The 22,632-nt window shown below is 42.8% G+C and overlaps 1 protein-coding gene across 6 annotated transcripts in view; it reads left to right on the top strand.

The window, feature by feature from the left end:
• The window catches only part of NAV3 (neuron navigator 3), a 351,685-nt gene that overhangs the window by 195,963 nt on the left and 133,090 nt on the right, over positions 1-22,632 (top strand). For all 6 annotated transcript variants that reach the window (XM_047788374.1, XM_047788373.1, XM_047788372.1 and 3 more), the window contains 3 exons: positions 646-754; positions 1,469-1,852; positions 13,586-13,705. In XM_047788374.1, coding sequence (XP_047644330.1) covers positions 646-754; positions 1,469-1,852; positions 13,586-13,705 — 613 coding nt within the window. The remainder of the gene's footprint in view (positions 1-645; positions 755-1,468; positions 1,853-13,585; positions 13,706-22,632) is intronic.

Below are 22,632 nucleotides of genomic sequence, written 5' to 3'. Positions count from 1 at the left end.
CTTTATGTTCTGTGCAGACACACTTCTGGCTTAGGTGCCTAAGACTTTTACTAGAACCCTAGGGTCACAGGTGGATGTTTTGGTTCCCTGCAGAAAGTGGAGAAATCAATTTTAAAAAGGCATCCAACCTTCTGAATCTTGGTTCATGAGTCTAATAAAATAAAAAACTTAAAAAGATACCACTTCTACGAGAAAAGCCCTTTGTCTTATTCCCCAAAGTTCAAATGTGTTCTTGCTACATGAGTTATCTCCGCTCTTCTGAGTACACTTTGAAACAGGTGATTATGGAAATGGGATCCAAGTAATTTCAGGTTTTTAAATGAAGCTCAGGAGCGTGGAGTGCTGCACAGTGTATTTCCGCACGACTCCCTCATGTTGCAGTGATTAAGGACCTAGTCCTCCAAAGTATTATTATATTATCGTCACTTCAAGTCATTACTTGCAATGTTACGTTTATTTGTATTCTCATGTATTTGTAGAAAAAAAAAGGATTTTAATTTCAGAGGATAATAGTCATTTAGAATTTTCTGCCAGTTATTTTACTTTTAAAAAAAGGAACTTGCATTACTTTTATACGTATACAGCTATTCTCAGGACAGTAAACGGCATGAATAACAAACTTATTATTGTGTTTCTCTTCTACAGGTGAAGACCCCGAAACAAGAAGGATGAGAACAGTTAAGAACATCGCAGATTTGAGACAGAACTTGGAAGAGACCATGTCCAGTCTTCGGGGGACCCAGATAAGCCACAGGTTTTCCTCCCTTCTGCCTATTGGGGGCCCATAAAGAAAAAACAATTATAATCGAGCACGTAACTTCCTACAACAATCAAGAAAGAATTTTAGTTTTCCCTTACTATTTTCTCCCTTAGACTTTATGTGACAATCAACTCCTCACTTCTCGGAACAGACCCAGTGATATTTCTTTGCTCCTTCCCGCCCCTTCTTCAATATAATGTCCCTTTCAAAACGAGTTAGCTGCTGAAAGGAGGGCCATCCCTGCCCAGCCGATTTTCATGTCTGCCTTAAATAACGATCCAGAAGTGGTTAAAATGCATCCGGGGGGGGGGGGGGTCGTAGAAAGTCTTTCAAAGATCATTGTACTCAACTTCAGGAATAGTTCTGGGAAGACCACAGTGGGTTAAATTAAGGTTTGCTTGAGAACGTGAGACAGTATTGCTTTATCTAAAATGTCATGATGGCCTCTCTTAGAAAAGCAAAAGCAAGAAAACAAAAACAAACCCCCCCAAAACAAAATTAAACAGAACCTGCCGCGGGCGCCTTCCTGCATTTTGATCTCGGCAGATCTTCAATTATATTGAAGTCACGACTGCGCGATGTGACTGTCGGGGACGCGGAGGTACTTTGGAGAGACGCCCCCCCGCTGCCGGCTTTCCTGTCTGGACGCGTCCGGGTCCCTGGCCCGCGCGCGCCAGGGTGCAGTGACCTCTCGATTTCCTTTGACAGCACCCTGGAGACAACGTTCGACAGCACGGTGACGACGGAGGTGAACGGAAGGACCATCGCCACCTTGGCAGGGCGACCCAGCCCCGTGACCTGGAGGCTGGGCCAGGCGTGCCCTCGGCTCCAGGCGGGCGATGCCCCGTCCCTGGGCGCTGGCTACCCGCGCAGCGGGACCGCTCGGTTCATCCACACGGACCCGTCCAGGTTCATGTACACCACGCCTCTCCGTCGAGCCGCCGTTTCTCGGCTGGGCAACATGGCACAGGTGGACACGAGTGAGAAGGCGGGCAGCGACCTGGACGTGTCCTCCGAGGTTGATGTGGGTGGCTACATGAGCGATGGCGATATCCTCGGGAAAAGTCTCAGGACCGATGACCTCAACAGCGGGTAAGCGGCCGGGCCCCGTCGAGAGGCGGTCTCCCCAGATGCATTCGCTGTAACGCAGGTGTACAGCTTCGTTGAGGAAGTCGTTAGAAAACTAAGGTCATTGGGGCAGGGTTATTTCAGCCCTCTCTTCTGCTCATTCATGAGAAGCAAAATCTCCAAAATTTCTATAGAATCTTTTCATCATCATCCATTAAAGTTTTCTATTGTTAGTTCAGAAAAAAACAAAACACATGTGCCCTGTGCTTTTCAGAGTAGTTTTCACATGCTTCTCAAATAACAGATTTTGTAGTGAAGGACGTGGGAAGGAGACAGGAGTTTTGCTGAGCTGCTTGGGTGGTTTTTTTTTTTTTTTTGGCTTGTCAAAGCTGCCTGTAACGGCCTTGAGATACACATATTTTAGAGCAGTCTTAATTATGCACCTCCAGTGTAACTTGAGAGAAAACCGTTTTAGATGTGAAAGTTTCAATCTACGTATTTCCTTTTGATGGCATTAGGTTTTTTTAAATGGTAGCTTCTGTTTTCTTTCTGTTTCCTAGTATATTCCAAAAAAATGTTGTGATTATAAAACTCTTGCAAGTATTTTGGCAATTTGGAATATTTAATTCAATCCGAGGAGGAACCCCAGTGGAGGAAGTAAAAGAGTCTATTAACACTAATTCTGCTCATACTGGTAGTTTCCCCTTTAAAACTTGTTATTCCCCGTCTCACTCTTGTCGGGGGTTTTAAGGACAATAATTCATTTAACCACCTGCCACCTCCACCAACCCTCATGAAGTATTTTTATACCTGTTTTACAGGTAAGGAAACGGATCCCCAAAAGCTGGACATGCACTAAAACTTAGCTATATCTGACTTCAAAACCCAGGCTCTGTAATGTGAGGAGAAGATTCCCAATTCATACTTTTTCTTGTGAGTCTGGGTTTTGAGCTATCCTTTGTCCTTGTGCATCTTAGAGGGCTGGTATCAGAAGTTATTCTTCTATATAAGTAACCTTTCCTGACTTCATCCATGAAAAGCTTGTTGAATGGTGACAAGACCTTAAAAGTACAAAAGAGCTTTTGATCAGACTTGCACCTCTGCTTTGATTCCCGCGTACCCACCACTTTGTTCCGGTGGCCACCATCTCTTGGGTTTCTGAAGATCTAGAATTAGGGAGACAAGCTATCATTAATTAGGGTAGGAGGTAGTTGAGTTGCCACTGGAGTCAGAGTGTCTAAATTAAGTCTCTACAACTTGCTGTCAGTGAACTCTTTGAGAGCCTAATTTATCTAGAGTCCTTTCTGTAATAAAAGTGCAGAATCTTCATGAAATTTTTAGAGATGGAGGAAATAACTCACAAAATTGCACTTAGCACGGAGCTTGTCACAAGATGTGTTCCGTAAATGTATTATCATAATTTACATGCATTATCATTAATAATTATTAACCTGATGGTTATAACCTAATAATCATAGGATATGACCTTATGGAGGAGACAGTGGAAATTGTGGGAGGTGTGACGAATCCTGGGAAAAGAAGAGGGAGAAAGAGGGATCATGGGCTGAGCTATATATTATGTATGTTATGTGTTCAGAAATACTGGAGTTCCTGTCGTGGCTCAGCGGAAACAAATCCGACTGGGAACCATGAGGCTGTGGGTTCGATCCCTGGCCTCGCTCAGTGGGTTAAGGATCCGGTGTGGCTGTGAGCTGTGGTGTAGGTAGCAGACACGGCTCGGATCTGGCATTGCTGTGGCTGTGGTGTAGGCCGGCAGCTACAGCTCTGATTCCACGCCTCTCCTGGGAACCTCCATATTTCACAGGTGGCCCTAAAAAGACAAAAGACAAAAAAAAAAAAAGAAATATTCATTGAGTTCTTCCTATGTGTCAAACAATATTCTAAGCACTGTGTGTTCAGAAGTAAACAATACAGACACAGGACCACGTATTACTCACACGTTAAGGTTTTTGTATTTGTGTACAAAACATTATTCAATAAATAAATAGTAATATCTGTACGTAATCGATAAACTAGGTAATAAGTATACATATGTATGTAAGTTGTGTGTGTATGTATTCTTAGATAGTATTTTTTTTGGTAGCTGATTTATTTATTTTATTAATACGGACTTCAGCTTTGTGAATATCCTTATTCTATTGGAGTTTAGAGTTGCTTCTTAATACTATCATCTACAATAATTCTAATGTAAGGGGTACCTTAAACCTCTTCTATAAAAAACTTTTACTTCTTAGTTTGATGAGATTTCCAAGAAATACCAGATTTTATAAGCAGACAGGGAAGCTGCACTCATGTATATTAGGTAGTCTTTATAGAGGCAGTTAAAAAAACTGAGTTCTGCTTATAATAATATATTTATTATATAGATATAATAATATATTTTAACCAACATAACTGTACTCAGGAGCATTTTTTGTTATCCAGACTCTGCTGTATTAGTTAACTAATTACTATAACAGAGAAATCTCAAAATCTCAGTGACTTAAAACAAAGAAATTAGCGGCTCCTTCTCTTAAAACCCTCCCTAGTGCTTTCGACCCTCCGTTGGGAAACGTGTGCCGCAGAGTTTTCCAGAGACTAGGATAGATGGTAGGTAACCGGGCTCTTATCCATCCACATGGCCGGTGTAACCTGGGCCTGGATTTCAACAGGCAGATGGCAAGAGATATGTCCCAGACTGGACGTGGGCCGTGTGACTTCTACCCACATTTCCTTCCCCGGAGCAGCTGCACGGCCCCATCGGAGGGTCAGCGAGGCTGGGACCGCCTGTTCAGCTGTGTGCCCGGTAGGAAGAGGAACTGGTTTGGTGAGAACTAGGTGGTCTCTGCCAAACTCACTAATGAGAAGTTTCAAATGATCATCAGACGCTTTGTCCTTCCTCCTTGTCTGCTGCCTCCATGGGAACCTGATTCAGACTTCCGTTCTCCAGCTTTATTCCCTCTCAGTCTTGGATGGTCCCATGCCCGCGTCCGTGTAAGGCTGCAGTAGTGTCTCCATGGTTTGTGTTGACCAGCAGAGTCATTCAGTGTCTAATGTAGAAGATGACGAAAAATAAATGAAGAAAAAATAACACAAATCGCGTATGCACGCTTCCTCTGGTGAGGTTTACCTGCCTGGCTTTCTACCTCGTGTCTTTCTGATGGCCGAGTACAGGACAGTGAAATCAGAGAAGGACTCAGAGTCACTTCCCGTCTGGAGGATGACTTGACGTGGTCATCAGGCAGTGTCGTGGTTCTCAGCTCACGGGGGATGAGGACACCCAGGGGGTGCAGTACTTTGTCGTTGCTCACCTGTGTACACGGTACATGGTGTGCCGTTGTCAACAGCAGTAGGACATAGCCCGATGTATCAGCCTAGATTTAAAAGACAGGAAAGACATCCAGGGGCATTTTCTTTGTATTTTGTTTATTTTTTTTTGTATTTGTTTTGATCACAGCATGCGGGGGCTGATGTGGGATCCCAGTTCCCAGACCAGGGATTTCACCTGGGCTGCAGCAGTGCAAGTGCCAAATCCTGACCACCAGGGAACGCCTGGAATTTTAATTTGGGTGTTTTCTTTAAGGAAAAAAAGGGCGTAGAAATGCCTCTGTTATGGTTCATGAAAATATTGAATCACAAAGTTAACACTCTCTTCCCAGTTTTTTAAAAGAATGTTTTAGTGATGAAAGGGACAAAAAGGCTCACAAGACACAGCAAGAAACGAAGATGTTTAATTAGGACTTTTTTTTTCTTACGTAGTTACAGGAATGTCCTGAAGTAAATGGGAATGGAGTTTCTTTTTTTTGTTTGTTTCATGTGCTTCAGGTAGAACTCAGAAAAATAGGTAATCGGCCTTCTGAGAATTTGAAGTTTCTCGAAGCATGCACAAGCTTATCTCTTTCTTCTCTTCTGAAAATTACATTAAACTCTCGGGGATGTAAATTTGCCGGTAATTAGAAATTAGTCAGAAGAAGGCCTTTTACATATAATGAATCTCTTTGAAAGTTATGAAGCAAAAAAAGGAACAGCCCTAGCCAATTGGCCGAAAAGTTACATATTTTAATTGGGAGGAAATTGAAGTTATCTGCAGGTGTCACTATGATAAATGGTTGAGCCAAGAATATAACCTAAAAGTCTACTCTATGTCCCATGACCCACACCGAAGTCATTTAATTCTGGGGCGCGACATTTTTTAAAAGGGAGGAGGTGGAGGCTTTAACCCTGCTTCTCCCTGACCCTCCCTCAATTCTCCCCTAGTAAACTTTGAGATGCCTTGAAGCAAGTGTGACGTTGGAAAGGGCGGGGTTACCTGACTTGGGTTACAAGGATTTACATGGTAAACCACAGATTCCTAATTACGATGCTTCTGTCATTTCATACTCAGGATACGTGAGTTAGTTGTGCGGAGTGTAGAAATTCTAATGGAAAAATAGCTGGTATTGCCCATCGAGACACTTCAGCACTTGTCACGGGCTCGGTAGTGCTCCATGCGTTGTGACACAAATCCATGTGGCTCTCATCACAGCTGTAAGAGGCGAGCATATCACTACCATCTGTATTTACAGGTGAACTAACTGAGGCGTAAATAGATTAAGTAACTTTAGCAACTTAGGTAGAACTCAGAAAACTAAGTAATTGGTATTCTGAGAATTCAAAATTTTCTTTTTTTTTTTCTTTCTTTTTTTTTTTTAGGGCCACACCTGCAGCATAAAGAGATTCCCAGGCTAGGGGTGGAATTGGAGCTGTAGCTGCTACCTACCCCACAGCCACAGCAATGGTAGATCCGAGCCGGATCTGTGACCTACACCACAGCTCATGGCAATGCTGGGTCCTTAACCCACTGAGTGAGGCCACGGATTGAACCCGCCTCCTCTTGGAGGCTAATGAGATTCGTTTCCACTGAGCCATGGTGGGACCTCCCAGAATTCAAGATTTCTAGATGCATGTACTGCTGGACTTGAACTTGAAAGTCTTAACTATCTTGACCTAGTGACCCCGTGAAGTTGTCTACGTGTCTACTTCTACACATTTCTTTCCTAGAGTTGCTTTTCTTACAAACAAACGTAGCAGAGCTACACAACAATCAGTCATGTGCCCTATATGTTCATGTCATAAAAAATAGCTAATTGTAACAAATAGTTTCTGATATGAAGTATAGAATGTAAGAATTCTAGGAAGACACACTACAAGACTAGGTTTTGAATCTTTCCAGATCCCCACAAAAAACATAAAAAGCAACTTGATAGAAAAGCCAAAAAAACAGGATCACTGCTTACATACAAAAAGATGATGGTAAGGTATTATCTCGAACCCCAAGTAAAAAGCAATTATGAGCAAACTGTGAAAAGCCAAAGGACCAGCATGATAATAGCATCAATGGACGAAGAAACAGAAGGCAGTAGTGGGGCTTCTATATCCCGAGAGCAGAACAACCCCAAATAGCCAAGAGAAACTGACTGGAAAACACACAGGGCTCATTTGAAGACAGCAGCTAAAGCTCGTAGGGTTTTGACCACTTGGCCAGCCTGGGAGAGTAAAGGCAGGAGGTCACATCTGAAGGGATAGTTCCCATCCATTCGTTACACCATCCCGCCAGAGCTGCTTTCCCGAAAAGAACCCCACACTGGGGAACACCTCTGGGGACAGAAGCAAACTGAGCAGGACGTGGCCATAAAAGTGAAGACAAAGAAGGTCCAGATGAAAGTGGGAGGTGGAAACAGAGTCCCTAAATCTCAAAAAATTGATTGCTGCCACGTTTTAAAACACTACACAAAAATACCGAAAGCGGTTACTGTATGAAATGAGGAAAGTATCTAGGTCAAGTTTCTTTGTACTCAGAGGAGTTAATGTCTCAGAAGAATAAGCAAGGGGAAGAGTTTCATGAGAAAACCCATGTACGCCACGAACACATGCAACACAAATAGCTAATAAAGGATTAGTATCAATGAGGAAAGAAAAAACAAAACAAAACATAGAGTCCAATAGAAAAATGCCCAAAAGGCATAAACAGACATTTCACAGGCAAGATGTAAATGTCCTCAGACAGAGTAAAAGTATGACCATCCTGCTCGGTAATATGGAACTGGTACATTAAAACCAACACGAGAAGTTTTATTCACAGACGAATAGGAGTTTCTTCTAAAACTATTTTTTGAAAAGCTCTTTGGCAGTTGACTAGTAAGGTTTGAGTGTGTATCTCTCATGACCCGTTGACTCTCTTCCTACATATGACCTTGGATAAGCTCTTGCCTGGGGGCCCGAGGAGACACGTGTGCGTGTGTGTGTGTGTGTGTGTGTGTGTGTGTGTGTATTCGTGGCAGAGTTGTCTGTAACAGCAAAATAGCTAAACATCTCAAGTGTCTGTTAATAGTCCAAGGGATGATAACCTGCAGTGCGTTTGTGAGATGCAGCTAATACACAACTCGAACGTGCACAACACGGCAGTGCACAGCAAGGTAAAACTTAACGTTGGGTGAAGGAAATAAGCCTCAAAAGAATATGGATAATGTGATTCAATTTATATAAAGTTCACATTCATGAGATGCTACACCGTGTATTTTTAGGAACACATGCCCATGTGGTAGAACCGTAAAGAAATGTAAAAGAATGCTGAACATAAAATCCAGGACAGTAGATATCTCTGGAAGGGAAGCTTGTGTATGTGGGCATAAGAAGAGCCTGTGTGGACATGCAAGAAAGTGTTAATGTTGTTTATCTGAAACCAGGTAGATGAAAATGGGTATGTGAAAATGGATGTTAGTTTTGAATCATTATTTAACATGTACTTTCATGCTTTTTTAAAAGAAACAAGGAGTTTTAAGTTGTCTGTCTTTTTTTGGCTGCACACTCAGCATATGGAAGTCCCCAGGCCAGGTATCAAACCCACGCCTCAACAGTGACCACAGAGACAATGCAGGAACCTTAACCTACTGTGCCACAGTGGGAACTCCTAGAGTTGTACATGTTTATTTGAGAAAATGGGATTGAGCAACATACAAAAATAAGATGTTTGTAATTTCTATTTCAGTGAATTCCAGACATAATTAGAACATAGTAATTCAGATTCACAAATCTGAACAGGCTCCATCCTGTGGCAATTGACGGTAGTGAGTGACAAGAGGAAAGTCGTGTATCTAGATGGTTGGCTGGGGGGATGGCATGTTTCCCTGTGATTATATTAGCATATATAAAGGAGCATGCGCTTTAGGGGTAAATTAATGCTGTATTTGAGGTGCTTATGGGAAATCCACATGTCGGTGCACAGGAAGCAGTTTCACACCTCGTTCTAGAGCAGGATGGAGCAGTGTGGCCTGGAAATATTAATTCGGAACACACACACCCCAAGAAAATATGGCCAACTATGCAGGAGTTCTCTATCCAGAAGGAGAAAGAGGGATAACAATGGGAGGGAGGAAAAATTAGACATTCTTTATGAGACTATTAGAGTTTTTAAATGTGACTCATCTTACAGCTTAAAGAACTTGCATGCGGCTAAAATTACCTGACTGTCGTAAGCTGAGAAATTTTCTTTTTTGTCAGTAACCTGAACAAGCCTCCTTTGCAGCTTTTTGTTTGTACCAGTCTTCCTCGCGACTGTTACTTAAATTCATTTTAGTTAACGGTTTAGAATCTAAATATAACATTGTTAAAAAATCGTTTGGTTTAATTGCACATTTTTCTTTCAAAGTGATCGCCTAACATTTATAGCGCCTAAGTTGTAGCAGAATTTTTCTAGAGGAACCATGAAATTCGCCATCTTTTAGATTTTTTTAAATCCTTCGGAACAACTGAGAAGAAGGAAGACTTTTCAAGAAAAAAACACTTAAATCAAAAATTTGCTTTACTGGCGTGGTGCCTGTATGTCATTTTTCAAATAACCAACTCACGGTTCTGTTATAAAAATAGACATAGTTAGACATAATTAGAACGTAGTAATGCAGATTCACAAAGCTGAGCAGGCTCCACCCCGTGATAGCTGAGGGTCGTGAGGGCCATGCGAGGTCCCGCCGACATTCAGATGTGACAGTGTCTGTGGACAGAGGAATTAGACACTGAGGACTTTTTGGTTGGAGTAATACCTGCTATAAACTTACTTGATGTTACCTGGAAAATTCAAGAGCCAAAGGACAGTGAATATCCTTTGGCATGCTTCCTGAAAAAAATGTTTTTCTTAATTCATTAAAAATTTTAAAGTATTGTTTTCTTTTGAAAATAGTTTTCGGGGAGTACCCTTCATGGCTGTGGCTGTGCCATAGGCTGGCGGCTACAGCTTAGATTCGAGCCCTAGCCTGGGAAGCTCCACATACCGGGGTTGCTGCCCTAGAAAAGACAAAAAGACAAAAAAAAAAAAAAGAAGTGTATGAATTTTATACACAAAACAATAACGCATATATACTGTATTGTCCTTATAAGGTACCCTGCATGGTTAACTTTCTGGATTAACTAGAGACTTTAATCCTACCCAAGTTAAAGAGAGTGAAAAGGGGCTGTGGTTTCCACCTGCCCTCAACGCCGACAGGCATCCTCTTTGGAGCAGGGAGTGCCGGACAGGACTTGCCTCTTTTGGCGAGTAGGTCTCGATTGTGAGCATGGACTTCCTGTACTCGCACAGCGATACTGAATGCAAACTCTAAGAGGAAGGATAACTTTCATGCTTCTTAGTTTGTCAGCAGCCACATTGGTGCTGTCAGTGTGTCAGTGTTTATTCTCACTTCCAATTTCTTCTTTTCCACCCAGTTCTCCACCCATCTGAACTGTTTGTATTCTTTTCCTCTTAAAGTGAAACATATGGAATTCCTGATAAAGTAAAAGCATTTAGTGAGAAATACTTTTCTCATACATCTCCTTTTGAAAGTTGTTTTAAAAGTGCGAAGATACCAAAAAAAAAAAAGTTTGAAGGTGGTATAAATGTTTTCTCCAGATCAGTAAGATACTCCTTAAAAAAAACAAACCTTTCAACGTGCTTAATCCAGTTTTAACCCAAAGAGAAGGTATAACGATGTATCCCTTTTTGCATCTCATTGGCCTGTCAGAGTATCTTCAAAAGTGTTTCGCCAAGTGTTTTGTATGTAGTCTATTCATGGCAACACATGAAAACAAGACGAGGGAACACCACTTCTATTAGAAACAGAATCTTCAGTTATTCAGTGTTTACAGAGAAGGAAGCTCTAAGACAAAGCTAAATGCCTTGAAAACTTTTTTTTTTTTTTTTGAAAGTTCGCAGCAGAGGGGTCGAACTGGAGCTACAGCCACCAGTCTACACCACAGCCACGGCAATGCGGGCGGGATCCCAGCCACAGCTGCGACCTACACCACACTTCACGGCAATGCCGGATCCTCGACCCACTGAGCGGGGCCAGAGATCAAACCCTCATCCTCATGGTTCTGAGTCAGATTTGTTAACCACTGAGCCACTAAGGGAACTCCAATATATTTCCTGTAAAACATATGTGGGAGAGACTTTGCAAATAACAAGTCACTACTATTTACAGGCTTCTCAGATTAAAAGTTGTGTGTATTTCTCCTTTAATTATCATAAAATCTATCTTCTGTAAATTTTATTTTTCCCATTTTCAGGCAGAGTTTAAGAAATTTGTTCAAGGTCCTTCAGCTGATAAGGACAGAATTTACTAATCATGTAAGCAATTAGTTTCATACTCCTAGTTTTAACTGTTTGGTTAATCTTCAGAATGATAATGATTAAAATTTTTATTCCAAATAGTGAAATCAACTCAAATTCATTTAAGCAAATGGATTAATAAAGAAGCTGATTGTAAAGAAGCAAGGGTATCTCCTAGAACCCGAGGACAAGTTGTGAAGCTGAAACCTCACGGCCAAGTGTCTGTCTGCTTATTTTCCTGGCCCCAGTCATTCTTTCTGTGCCGAGACCAGCTCAGCAGGATGGGGCTGGAGAACGGGGGCTGTGGAACTTAAGGAAGAAAAGTTAACATAAAACAAGACACAGAGACATTTATCTGAAGTAAAGGTGGGAACCGGGGGACTCAAGGTCTCAGGGACCAAGAACCCTGCCTCCAGAATCCACTCTGCTTCTATTGTGCTCTCGAGGATGAAGTCAAGCGGAAAGGGGGTTGTAGTGCAGGATATAGGGTTTTTTTTTTATTATTATTATTATTTTAAAAGTCACTTAGCTGGTAGATGGTTAAACTTTTACTCTAAACTTTAGGCATTTAAGAATCATTAGCATTTGAGTTAGTTATCTATGCACAGCATTTCAGAGAATCCTCACTGTGCTTCAGCAAAAGGCGTGCCTTTAGGTCCTTGTTCTTAAGTCATTCACCATCAGGGACTGTTTCTCAGGCAGGAAGACGGGACAAAGTAAGGGAGGACAAGATGGAGTTTTCAGCAGAGAGGCTAGGAAAATATTATAAAAACATGTCTCGCAACACTTCTGCTTGGCTGATCAGCTTTCTCTGTGGCCCTTTGCATCTGGGGATACCCACAACTCCTGGGTATCCCCGATCATCACCTCCTTCCACACGGAAAGACTGATGAGGTGATTTACAGTGTTGTGCCAATTCCTGCTGTATAGAAAAATGACCAGTCGTACCTATATACACACTCTTGTTCTCATACTATCTTCTGTCATGTTCTTTCCCAAGAGATTGGCTCTAGTTCCCTGTGCTGAATAGTAGGACTTCATTTCTTACCCATTCTGAATGCAATAGGTTGCCTCTGCTAACCCCAGACTCCCAGTCCATCCCACCTTCACCTCCCCTTGGCAACCACAAATCTGTCCTCCCTGTCTGTGAGTCTGTTTCTATTCTGCAGACAGGTTCATTTACGTAATATTTTGGAGTCCACATGTAAGTGATATCCTGTGGTATTTGTCTTTCTTTTTCTGACTTCACTTAATATGAGACTCTAGTCGCATCCCCGTTGCTGCAAATGGCTCTATCTGCTGTCTCTTAATCCCGGCTCTCCAGAAGGAAACCGTTGATTGGCCCCACATGCGGTAGGAGATTAACACCTGTTCTAATCCCCCAACGTCAAGGAGGAAGGATTTTCTAACAGTAACGTGTGGCTGTGAGAGTCTTCCAGCCTGAGTCATGGTGGAGACCCTGCGATGGCAAGAAGGTGGTGCTCGAAGGTGGAAGCGGGACGGACAGTGTGTCCCTTCAGTCCAGACATCCCTGCATGCGGGTTAAAACCATGGTTTCTGGAGCTGACTTTCTAGATGTGTTCTCAGCTCTGCTGTGGTTCACCGGCCTTCTATAAGTCCTTAACTTTTTCATGCTTACTTGTTTTCTTTATCACTAAGGTGGGGATAATATTATTACATATAAACTGTCTAGAACAATTCCTGGCAACATCTCAAACACTGAACACATTTTCAGTTATTGCTTCATGATAGTGGCCAGTTGTGGTATAAAGTTAATCTAATTTTAAGATAACTTCTGTGACCTTTAATGCTTCACAAATGGTATATACTGAATGAAATGACTTTGCTCTTATTTTGCTAAGGGTACATTATAAGTCGATTCAAAATATTGATAACAAAAGAGAGAAAAAGGAAGGCTTTATAATAGGTCCGTTGCTTGTTTCAGTAAGGAAGATTAATTTTCTAATAAACTTGAAAAGGTATTCTAATACTTCCTGGTGAGTAAAATGTTTACAAAGAAAAAAGCGATAATAGAGCATATTTGCATAATTATTAAAAATTGTGAACACAGCTTATTGTTACATTATACAGATGAGGTCGTTTAATTTTCCGTTGATTAATTAGGCATTTATTTTCAGGTACATGACAGACGGAGGGCTCAACCTGTATACGAGAAGCCTAAACCGAGCACCAGACACGGCGACTTCCAGGGATGTCATCCAGAGAGGGGTCCATGACGTGACAGTGGATGCAGACAGGTAATGCCATCTGCATATTTGATGGTGAGGCGTGCATAGAGCGCTTTTACAAGTGAGCTCCTAGGAGTCTTACAGTATAAACCAAAGGGCTTTTTATTTTGATATAACTCTTTTGGGACGTTTTAAACACCAAGGTGGTTTTGCTCACAAGACTCTTGTAGCTCTGCATGCTGAAAGATATTGCATTCCTGGTGAGACTATCTGTTAAATTTCAGGCTCTGTAGTAGCAAATTTTAATATCTGTAAAAGCAAAATTATACACATAGACATGTGGTTTTTGTTTGAAATGATCCCTGGTGGATAAATTCCTTTCAATTCAGATGCCTTCAGATCTGCCTGGGAGCTAATGATAGAAAGATGAAAACATAATTCTAATCATCAGGTAAAAGAAGCTTGATGCTTTTCTTGAGGGGGTTCTTGAAAGCATACAACCCTTGCTGTAGGCTAATTTCTTTCATATTTCAAGTTGCCTAATGGTTTGCGTGTGCATGCATGTGTGTATGTTTTGTATATTAGGATGATTTCGCGGGGAATTGTTTTGTCAAATTGTATCAGAGTTACTGCCGTGTAAGTCATTGTCTCTGTGCAATAACGTGTGGTAAGATATGTTTCTGACAAATTTTGCCCCTTCTTCACTCAGGATTTTTACTTGCTTGAGCAGGAAGGGATTGCCTATTTGCAGAACTCCAATATGTCCGTAGAGGATATACCCTTACCTAGAGTAGTTCTTTTCTTCTTCTTGCCGCCTCCTAGCCTATGGGGTTCCCAGACCAGAGATCAGATCCCAGCCACAACTGCCATCTGTGCTGCAGCTGTGGCAGTGCAGGATCCTTTAACCCACTGTGCGGGGCCAGAAATTGAACCTGCGTCCCAGCATTTCAGAGATGCCACCAATGGCATTGCCCCAGAGTAGGGACTCCTAGAATAGCTTTTTAATCAGCATGTATGAAGAGGACAAATGGATTTGATTGTTTGTGTTGCTATAGTGAAGGTTGTGGGCTCCCCTTTGACCACCTTTGGGAGAAAACGTGATGGGTGAAAGAGAAGAGCTGAATTCCTCTTCGCAGCAGATTGAAATGGCCCCAAAGGAAAGAAAGGGCTTCAGGCAGGCAGCCAACCATTTCGTGTTTTAAGCATTTTTTTTTTTACTAAAGATATTGCAGTTCCTTTGCTTTCAATATCAATCCAACACCAACCCCATTTCCTTATTAACTTGACTAGGGAAAGATTACAGAATGGAACTAATCCTTATAGATGTTGGAGGCTCTCTGGGACCTTCATAAATAAGTTCATAATGGACAGTTAACATATGTGGGCTTTATCCATTTGGCTTTGGTTAAAATGAGGTCAGTCCTAATTTACATACACTTAGTTTCACTGAGCTATTTTTAAAAGGTCATTTGAGGGCAAGAGTGGGAGATGATTGTTGTTTTGGCTTTTATTAATTCCTATCACTGTCCTTACCCTGGCTTCTGGACTAGCATTAGCAAGTATTAATTCAGTAAGTATGTAATTACTCCTAAGTGCCTCGCATCATAGTAGCACCTAGGGTAAAAGTGAAACAAAATAATAACGGTGCAAAGGGCCTGAGTTCAATGGTCAGAGAGAATAATGTGAACAAAAAAATAACATGATAATAAAATTGACCGAGTTATAACAGATGTGTATACAAAGTGCCTTAGAAACATCAAAGGAAAATAGTTCTTTCAACCTGGGGGAGTACAAGAAAACGCTTCCAAAAGCAGTGTGAGTTAAATGGAGCCGTAAATAAAACAGAAGACTCTTTGACATACAGCCTGAGAGGAATGAGAAGAACAGGGGAGTGAGCATATAGAGGCAGAGAGGATTCTGGTTTGAAGAGCTGTTAAAGAAACCCAGAGGCCGACAGCAGTTAAAGCAGAAAAAATAGATTCCTTTAGGAACTAAGGCAGTAGGGAGCAATTGACTTCGGTAGAGAACTGGGCTTAATTCTGAAAACAGGAAGAACCAGAGGGGGTTATAGTCAACAGGCAGAATGAGGGGGGTTAGGAAAGGGAAATTTCTGAAGGGAGATTTGACGGTGGGGGATCCTTGCTAAACCCACTCCACAGGATTCTTGCTGAAGTGTGGGCCAGGCTATGATCAGGCACAGAAGGTGGAGGTTGAGAAGCCTGAGCAAATCGTGAAGGTGACCAGCTATCTAGGGTGGAGAATTCTTTCTGAAATGACCTAGAGGACTTGTAATAAGACTGGGCTCTACAGGCCCAGCAAGAGGCCAAGGTCAAGGCCAAGCTGGGAAGCAACCTCAGAGGACTCTGTCTCAAGTTTTGTCGAGTAGGGAGTCCTCGTCAGAGCCAGTGGTAATGTGATTGTGCTGGTGTCCTGGGGATGTGGCAGGGGTGGACAAGAGATAATGGGTCTGGATGGCTGTGCTAGGATATTGGGACCTGTAGGAGATATCTTACCTATTTTAATGAGTTTTTAAATTTTATTTTAAAGCAAGAACACATGCTGTAATCATGGTATGTTAAAAAGAACTCGTGCTAGCAACTATTGAAGAGAATGACCCCAGCACAGATAGACTTGCTAAGGGAAGGACTGTGCACGTCCAAGAGAAAGCAGGTGAGCCCTGAGCCGAAGAGAAGCGGGCATCCCTCAAGGGGAACTTGGGCTCGGTCCCTCTGCTCAGAGTGCCGTAACAAGGTGACACAGACGGGATGGCTTAGACCACAGAATCTGTTTACTCACACTTCTGGAGGCTACAAACCCATTATGGTGCTGGAAAGTTCATTTTCTTATGAGAGCATTTGCCTGGCTTGTGGGCAGCCATCTTCTCCCTGGGTCCCCATGGGGCCTTTTCTCGTGCTCTCCTGTGATGAAAGAGAGAGGTGTTCAGTGTCTGCTCCTCTTCTTATAAGGATACCACTTGTAGTAGAACAGCCCCCCCTTCATGACCTCATTTTGCCTTAAGTTTACCTCTGTCAAGGTCCCATTTCCAGTGTAGTTATATGGGATAGTAAGGGCTTCCACATATGCGTTTGGTGGTGGAGGGTGACGGGAGGGACACGATTCAGTCCAGAGCACTGTGTAACGCCCGGCAGCTGTATCCTTGGAGACAGAGGAGTCCGTCACTCTGTAGATGCTTGGTTAAAGTAGCGAGTATGTGTAGGATGCCCCTCATAAGCTCAGATCCTCCAGGGATCAGGAATGTCGTATGAAACGGGCAAAGGAGAAGGGGCCGGTATAAAACCACGGATGCCGGTCCAATCAGGCATCTCTGCCCTCAGCTCTCGAGCTTTCTGCCTGTGGAAATGCACACATGCGGAAAGGAGGGCTGAGGATTGCCAAACCAGCTGATTTTTTAAGTGCAGTCCAGAGTCTTGACTTTTTTGAGAACATTCCCAGTTTTGACGGGACCACTGATCTAACCCGGGCTATGCCGACTTAGCTTCTCCCAGTTTTTAAATATTGGTAACTGTCTCAGCAGATCTGTGAGGTCAATAGATAAAGGTGTGCATTTGCTTCAAAGTCAGATCGTCTAGGAAATCAGAGAGAATCTTACATACAGCAAGAAACCACGGAGGTTGTTGTGGTGCCAAGGGATTGTCGGCGTCTCTGGAGCACCGGGACACAGGTTTGATCCCTGGCTTGGCGCAGTGAGTCAGGGATCCAGCATTGCTGCCGTTGAGGCCACAGGGTGGCCCAAAAAAAGGGAAAACAGAAAAGAAGGAAGGAAGGAACCGTGAACATTTTCACCTGTGGTCATGTAAATTTCCTAGGTTCACTAAAGCTTCCCAAAGAGATACGCTGGTGGAGATACCACCTCCTCCTGTATAGAAAGAAAATGCCACCAGTCATGAGATGTCTGCCCGGCAGGTTCAAGGAATGGTGGCAAAACTATCTGAGCATGTTTCTAAGTTTTTCACCGAAGATAAGACCCGTTTAAGCATCTCTGCCATAGCATCACTCCGTGGATGCTGTGAGGCCTCTTATGGCAGTAACTATAATTAATTTTGTTTAAAACACTATGTGGGAGTTCCCGTCGTGGCGCAGTGGTTAACGAATCCAACTAGGAACCATGAGGTTGCGGGTTCGGTCCCTGCCCTTGCTCAGTGGGTTAACGATCCGGTGTTGCTGTGAGCTGGGGTGTAGGTTGCACACGTGGCTCGGATCCCGTGTTGCTGTGGCTCTGGCGTAGGCCGGTGGCTACAGCTCCGATTGGACCCCTAGCCTGGGAATCTCCATATGCCGCGGAAGCGGCCCAAAGAAATAGCAAAAAAAAAAAGACAAAATAAATAAATATCCTGTGAACAGTAAAGTGGCCCAAAGAAATAGCAAAAAAAAAAAAAAATGAAAACACTATGTGGCTCAACTCTTTGCAGGCTAAGAGCACATTTGGGTCTGTGATGTAGAGTGAGAAAAGCCTTAGGAATGAACCTTGGACATTTAAAAAGGGAATAAAGGAAGAAGAGCCATTGAAGAGACAGAGAAATCCGCTCTGACACCGAGACGAGGGCAAGTGAGATGAACTGGAGCGAGGAGAGGGTAGGCCCCAATGTCAAGTTCCATGGAGAGGCAAAGTTACATGGAGAGGGTTTGTGCCAAAAAATAAAATGACGTGAAGTGGAACATTTGAGAGCCGAAGGTCTCCTGGGTGACTCGGCAGAGGTACAAGTTGTAGCCTCTGAGTGACCGAAGTAGGAGAGTCAGGAAAGTCCGGATTCCTTCATGTGGATGATTCATTCAGGTGGCCGCGAACTTACTGTGATGACAGAATGAGTCTCAGAAGAAAGGAACTTACAGGTGCAGGCACCAGAGTCTCTAATGAACATGGATGAGGCCCCCAAATTGTAACAGCACAGACACCTGTTCCAGTTCTATTCTGCATTGTCTATTCCATTGTCACCCAAAGCACAGGCTTCAATATACTGATGGTTCACTTCAGTCATAAACGAATCGATTTAATGCTTCATTTTTTACTGATTTTTTACATATTTAGTCATGACTTTTTGAAGATAGAAAAGCATAATATATCACAGAAACTATTATTTTTATATTGCGTTGTGACAGACTGATTTCACTTGTGATACTCTAATCAGGATACTAAAATCACAGCTGATGAAGGCGTTCACAACAGGCCTTAAGGATTGTCATGATATGACATGCCTTTCAGATGGTCAGTCATTATAACTTCATATATTGAGGGACGTCTAAGCCCAAACCTCTAGTCAGACTGAATGGCTTGCTGGGAGGGAAAAATCTTTTCTTCCACACTCTTTGGTTTGGTGGTTGGAGCCTGCAAATTACACTGACCACAAAAATAGATCAACAAGCCTAAAGACAAATTTGTACTCACATACATGTGAGAGAGATCCGAGAAAGACGTGACTTCAGGGGATGGTCAGAATTGGGGACGTCACCACAGGAAAAAGGGGACAGCGAGAAGAATTCTTGTGGGAAAACCAGTGACTTCTAGGAACACCAAGTGGGAGAAGAGAAGGGAAATGGGATAGTTTAGCTGCAGTGTCTATTCAGGCAATTCTTCTTCATTGCCTGCTTTGCGTCTCTCTCTGGTGCCAAGAGTCCGTCCTATCTGCTAGTGGATTTCCCAGGGAGGGATTTGTGACAGTCGAATTCCTTGGGGAGACACTTTTAGGCAGACAATGGGTGTTCTTTGCAGTGGTATATTTTGAATCCCTTCATGCTAAATCTACAGTTTTCATCCGTGTGCAGAAAATTGCTCTGCCCCTCCAGAAGGGTTCATGGGAAATTCTCATAAAATCCAGTGGGGAGTCATTTCTAAGGGTAGGGGAGGCCTTTGCTATTTTCATGACTTCTCCAAACAAGACAAGTGAAGGCAACAGAGATTTCTCCTAAGCCACCAAGCAGGTATCTCTGGAGGCTGGATTCCGATGGTTGGCACTCGTCTGTGTACAGGCTAATAATTCCTTCTGTTCTGTGTTGATTTATTCTAGCGTCATCGCAGAATCAGTATATGCTCATATCTTAAGTATTTCCTTCATTAGCCTACTGGCTTTCCACAGTAATTAAAAGTAAACACAAAAAAAGATTAATAGACTGAGATGAAAATAGATAAAGTAAATGTAATTACTGCATTTTATAATTAAACGGGCTGTCGTTTTTGTCCGCCCTTCTTTAAGTAGAGAGAGACCACTGCGAAACACTGGAAAGCAGCAAAGGTTTTCTTTGCTTCCTTGACTTTCCTTTGGTGCCCTGCTCATCTTTGCGGCTTATAGCTGCTGCTTCACTTCCCTCCTGTGTCCTGATTCTCAGAAGCACCTGACCTCGTTGGGAAGGACTTATAAACTCCAACACTTTTGCACAGTACCCCTCACAGAATTGACTCGCAGTGTACCCGTGTGTTAAGGACCTGCTCTGCCGAGGACGGTGCCCAGGCATGACGGACCCTGTCCTCAAGGGTCTGACACCAGAAGGGCTTTAAGTTCAGGACTATTAAAGCTAAAAAGCCATTGAGATTCACGGGATACTTGGGCAATAAGCCAGCTAAATGTGTAGGGGGGGTTTTTGTTTTGGGAGGGTTTGTTTTTGGTCTTTTTAGGGTCACACCTGCCACCTATGGAGGTTCCCAGGCTAGGGGTTGAATCAGAGCTGTAGCCGCCCGTCTACACCACAGCCACGGCAACACCAGATCTGAGCCGCGTCTGGGACCCACACCACAGCTCATAGCAACATCAGGTCCTTAACCCCCTTAGCAAGGCCAGGGATTGAACCTATATCCTCATCGACACTAGGTAGATTCTTTTCGTCAAAGCCATGATGGGAACTCCCTCAGTGTGTGGGTATTTTTTATTGTTATCTTTTCATGTCTTTTACCGCATGCAGACAGGTCCTCTGAGCTGTCTCGCCTTTTCTAAGGCTGCCTCTGGTGTTACACTTGGCCGCAGCTGACCTTTACCCTCACAGAATTAATCTCCCAACAGCAGAGGTGGCCCCCCGTACTCTTAGTCATACAGTAGTTTTGCCTTAGCTCCTTCCACAACAATTAGTGGTGACTCTCCTGAAAATGGTGATGGTGGAGTTGAGGACGGGAGGAGTCGTGGTCATTGCAGGGAAAGCAGCCATGACACCCGTCAGTACTGAGCATCTAGGAAGTGTCACCAACACACCATACGACTGAAACACGTGATTACGTTTTACCTTTATGACAGCCACAGGAAATGACTTTATGACTGCCGTTTTGTAAGTGAGGCAAATAGTCTTTGGAGCAAATAACTTACCTATGGCCACTTTGTTAATGAATAGTAATGGCTGGATTTGCATCCAGTTCCCTATGTTCCTACTATTATCCATAAAATTATTAATTTGGATAAAGTTTGTTTTTTTAATCATGCCTGGATAACATCTTCTGATTCTTATAATTATTTCTGTTGCCCCTTTTGGTCTAAACATACCCATAAAATACGAACAGACCTTTTTCATTCAACTTTGTGAATGTTGGTAAGTTCCTTTAGTATGTGGTCATATTCTGCTTCTGTGGTAGATTGTCAATAAATGTAAAAGCAAAATTGACGGAACAATATTTTCCCATGGGCTGAGCTTCTGAAAGGCTGACTGGTTAGTTAACATCAGTGAAGCAATTTAGCAAAATGTTTTGTTCTTTCATACGTTTAAGTCTATCATCATCTTTAAACCTATGTCTGCTTCTCACAGGCTCAAGGAAATAACGCAAAAATTGAAAGAGGAGAAATATGTTCAGCCTGTGTACGGAAAAATACTAAATGAATACTTGTATGAAGCGAAAGGCTGTGGGCCTTTTGTATTATGTGATTTTTTTTTTTTCCCCACAAAAAGCAATACAAGGGAGAGTTTTTTACATTAACTTTTATCGGAGTGGAGTTGATTTACAATATCGTGTGAGCGGCAGGCGAATAGCGACTTGAACCAGTTATAAACACACACATATCCGTTCCTTTTCAGGTTATTCTCCCCTGTAGCTCACTGCAGAGTCCTGAGTGGATTCTCCTGTGCTGCGGAGGTCTGTGTTACCACCCCCTCGCTCTGCAGGAGTGTGTGTATACTCGTCCATCCCGCACACAGTAGCGTGTGTATCACCCCAGCACCCATCCCACATACAGTAGCGTGTGTATCACCCCGGCCTCCAAGAGGGAGAGATTTTTGTCGCTGAGTTTAATTGTTTGATTTATGAAGTCGCATCTACACATGAAACACTTTTGTTTTCCTCTTCGAGGACTATGGGTGAATTCTTTTTCTTACGGGCTAACTAATGGGGTAAAACATTCAACATGGGCTCATTAAACTGAGAGCTCCTGGCTGGCAGCTGATAACATGACATCCATGCCATTCCAGCTATAGAGAGTGGGTGGCATGGACTTATTTGCTAGAGTTATCTGTGCTCCGTTGATATCCTTTTTTCTTGCTTGACTTAATTTGTGTTTGAAACGGTTAAAGTTATTTGCAGTGAAAGAGCTGGATTTTTTTTAAAGCATTAGCAGAGCTTCCGTGTGCTGTTTTAGATAAGGTGCACATGAAAGTGTTTTCATTACAAATGAATGCTTATTTTCTGAATTAAATAGTTATTTTGTTGTTATAAAGCTCTTCTGTGATTATTGAGGAAAGTTCACTGAATAAATAAAAGTATAAAGAAGAATCTAAAAATCATCCCTGGAGTTCCCGTCGTGGCGCAGTGGTTAACGAATCCAACTAGGATCCATGAGGTTGTGGGTTTGATCCCTGGCCTTGCTCAGTGGGTTGAGGATCCGGTGTTGCCGTGAGCTGTGGTGTAGGTCGCCGACGCGGCTCGGATCCCCCGTTGCTGTGGCAGTGGTGTAGGTCGGCAGCTGCAGCTCCGATTGGACCCTTAACCTGGGGACCTCCATATGCCATGGGTGCAGTCCTGAAAAGACAAAAGACAAAAAAAAAATCATCCCTAATCTTCCCATCCCTAA

Source organism: Phacochoerus africanus, chromosome 7, assembly GCF_016906955.1.
Source record: "Phacochoerus africanus isolate WHEZ1 chromosome 7, ROS_Pafr_v1, whole genome shotgun sequence".
Classification (NCBI taxonomy): Eukaryota; Metazoa; Chordata; class Mammalia; order Artiodactyla; family Suidae; genus Phacochoerus; species Phacochoerus africanus.
Note: the sequence above shows the minus strand (reverse complement) of the source record. Positions and strands in the feature narration are given on the sequence as shown.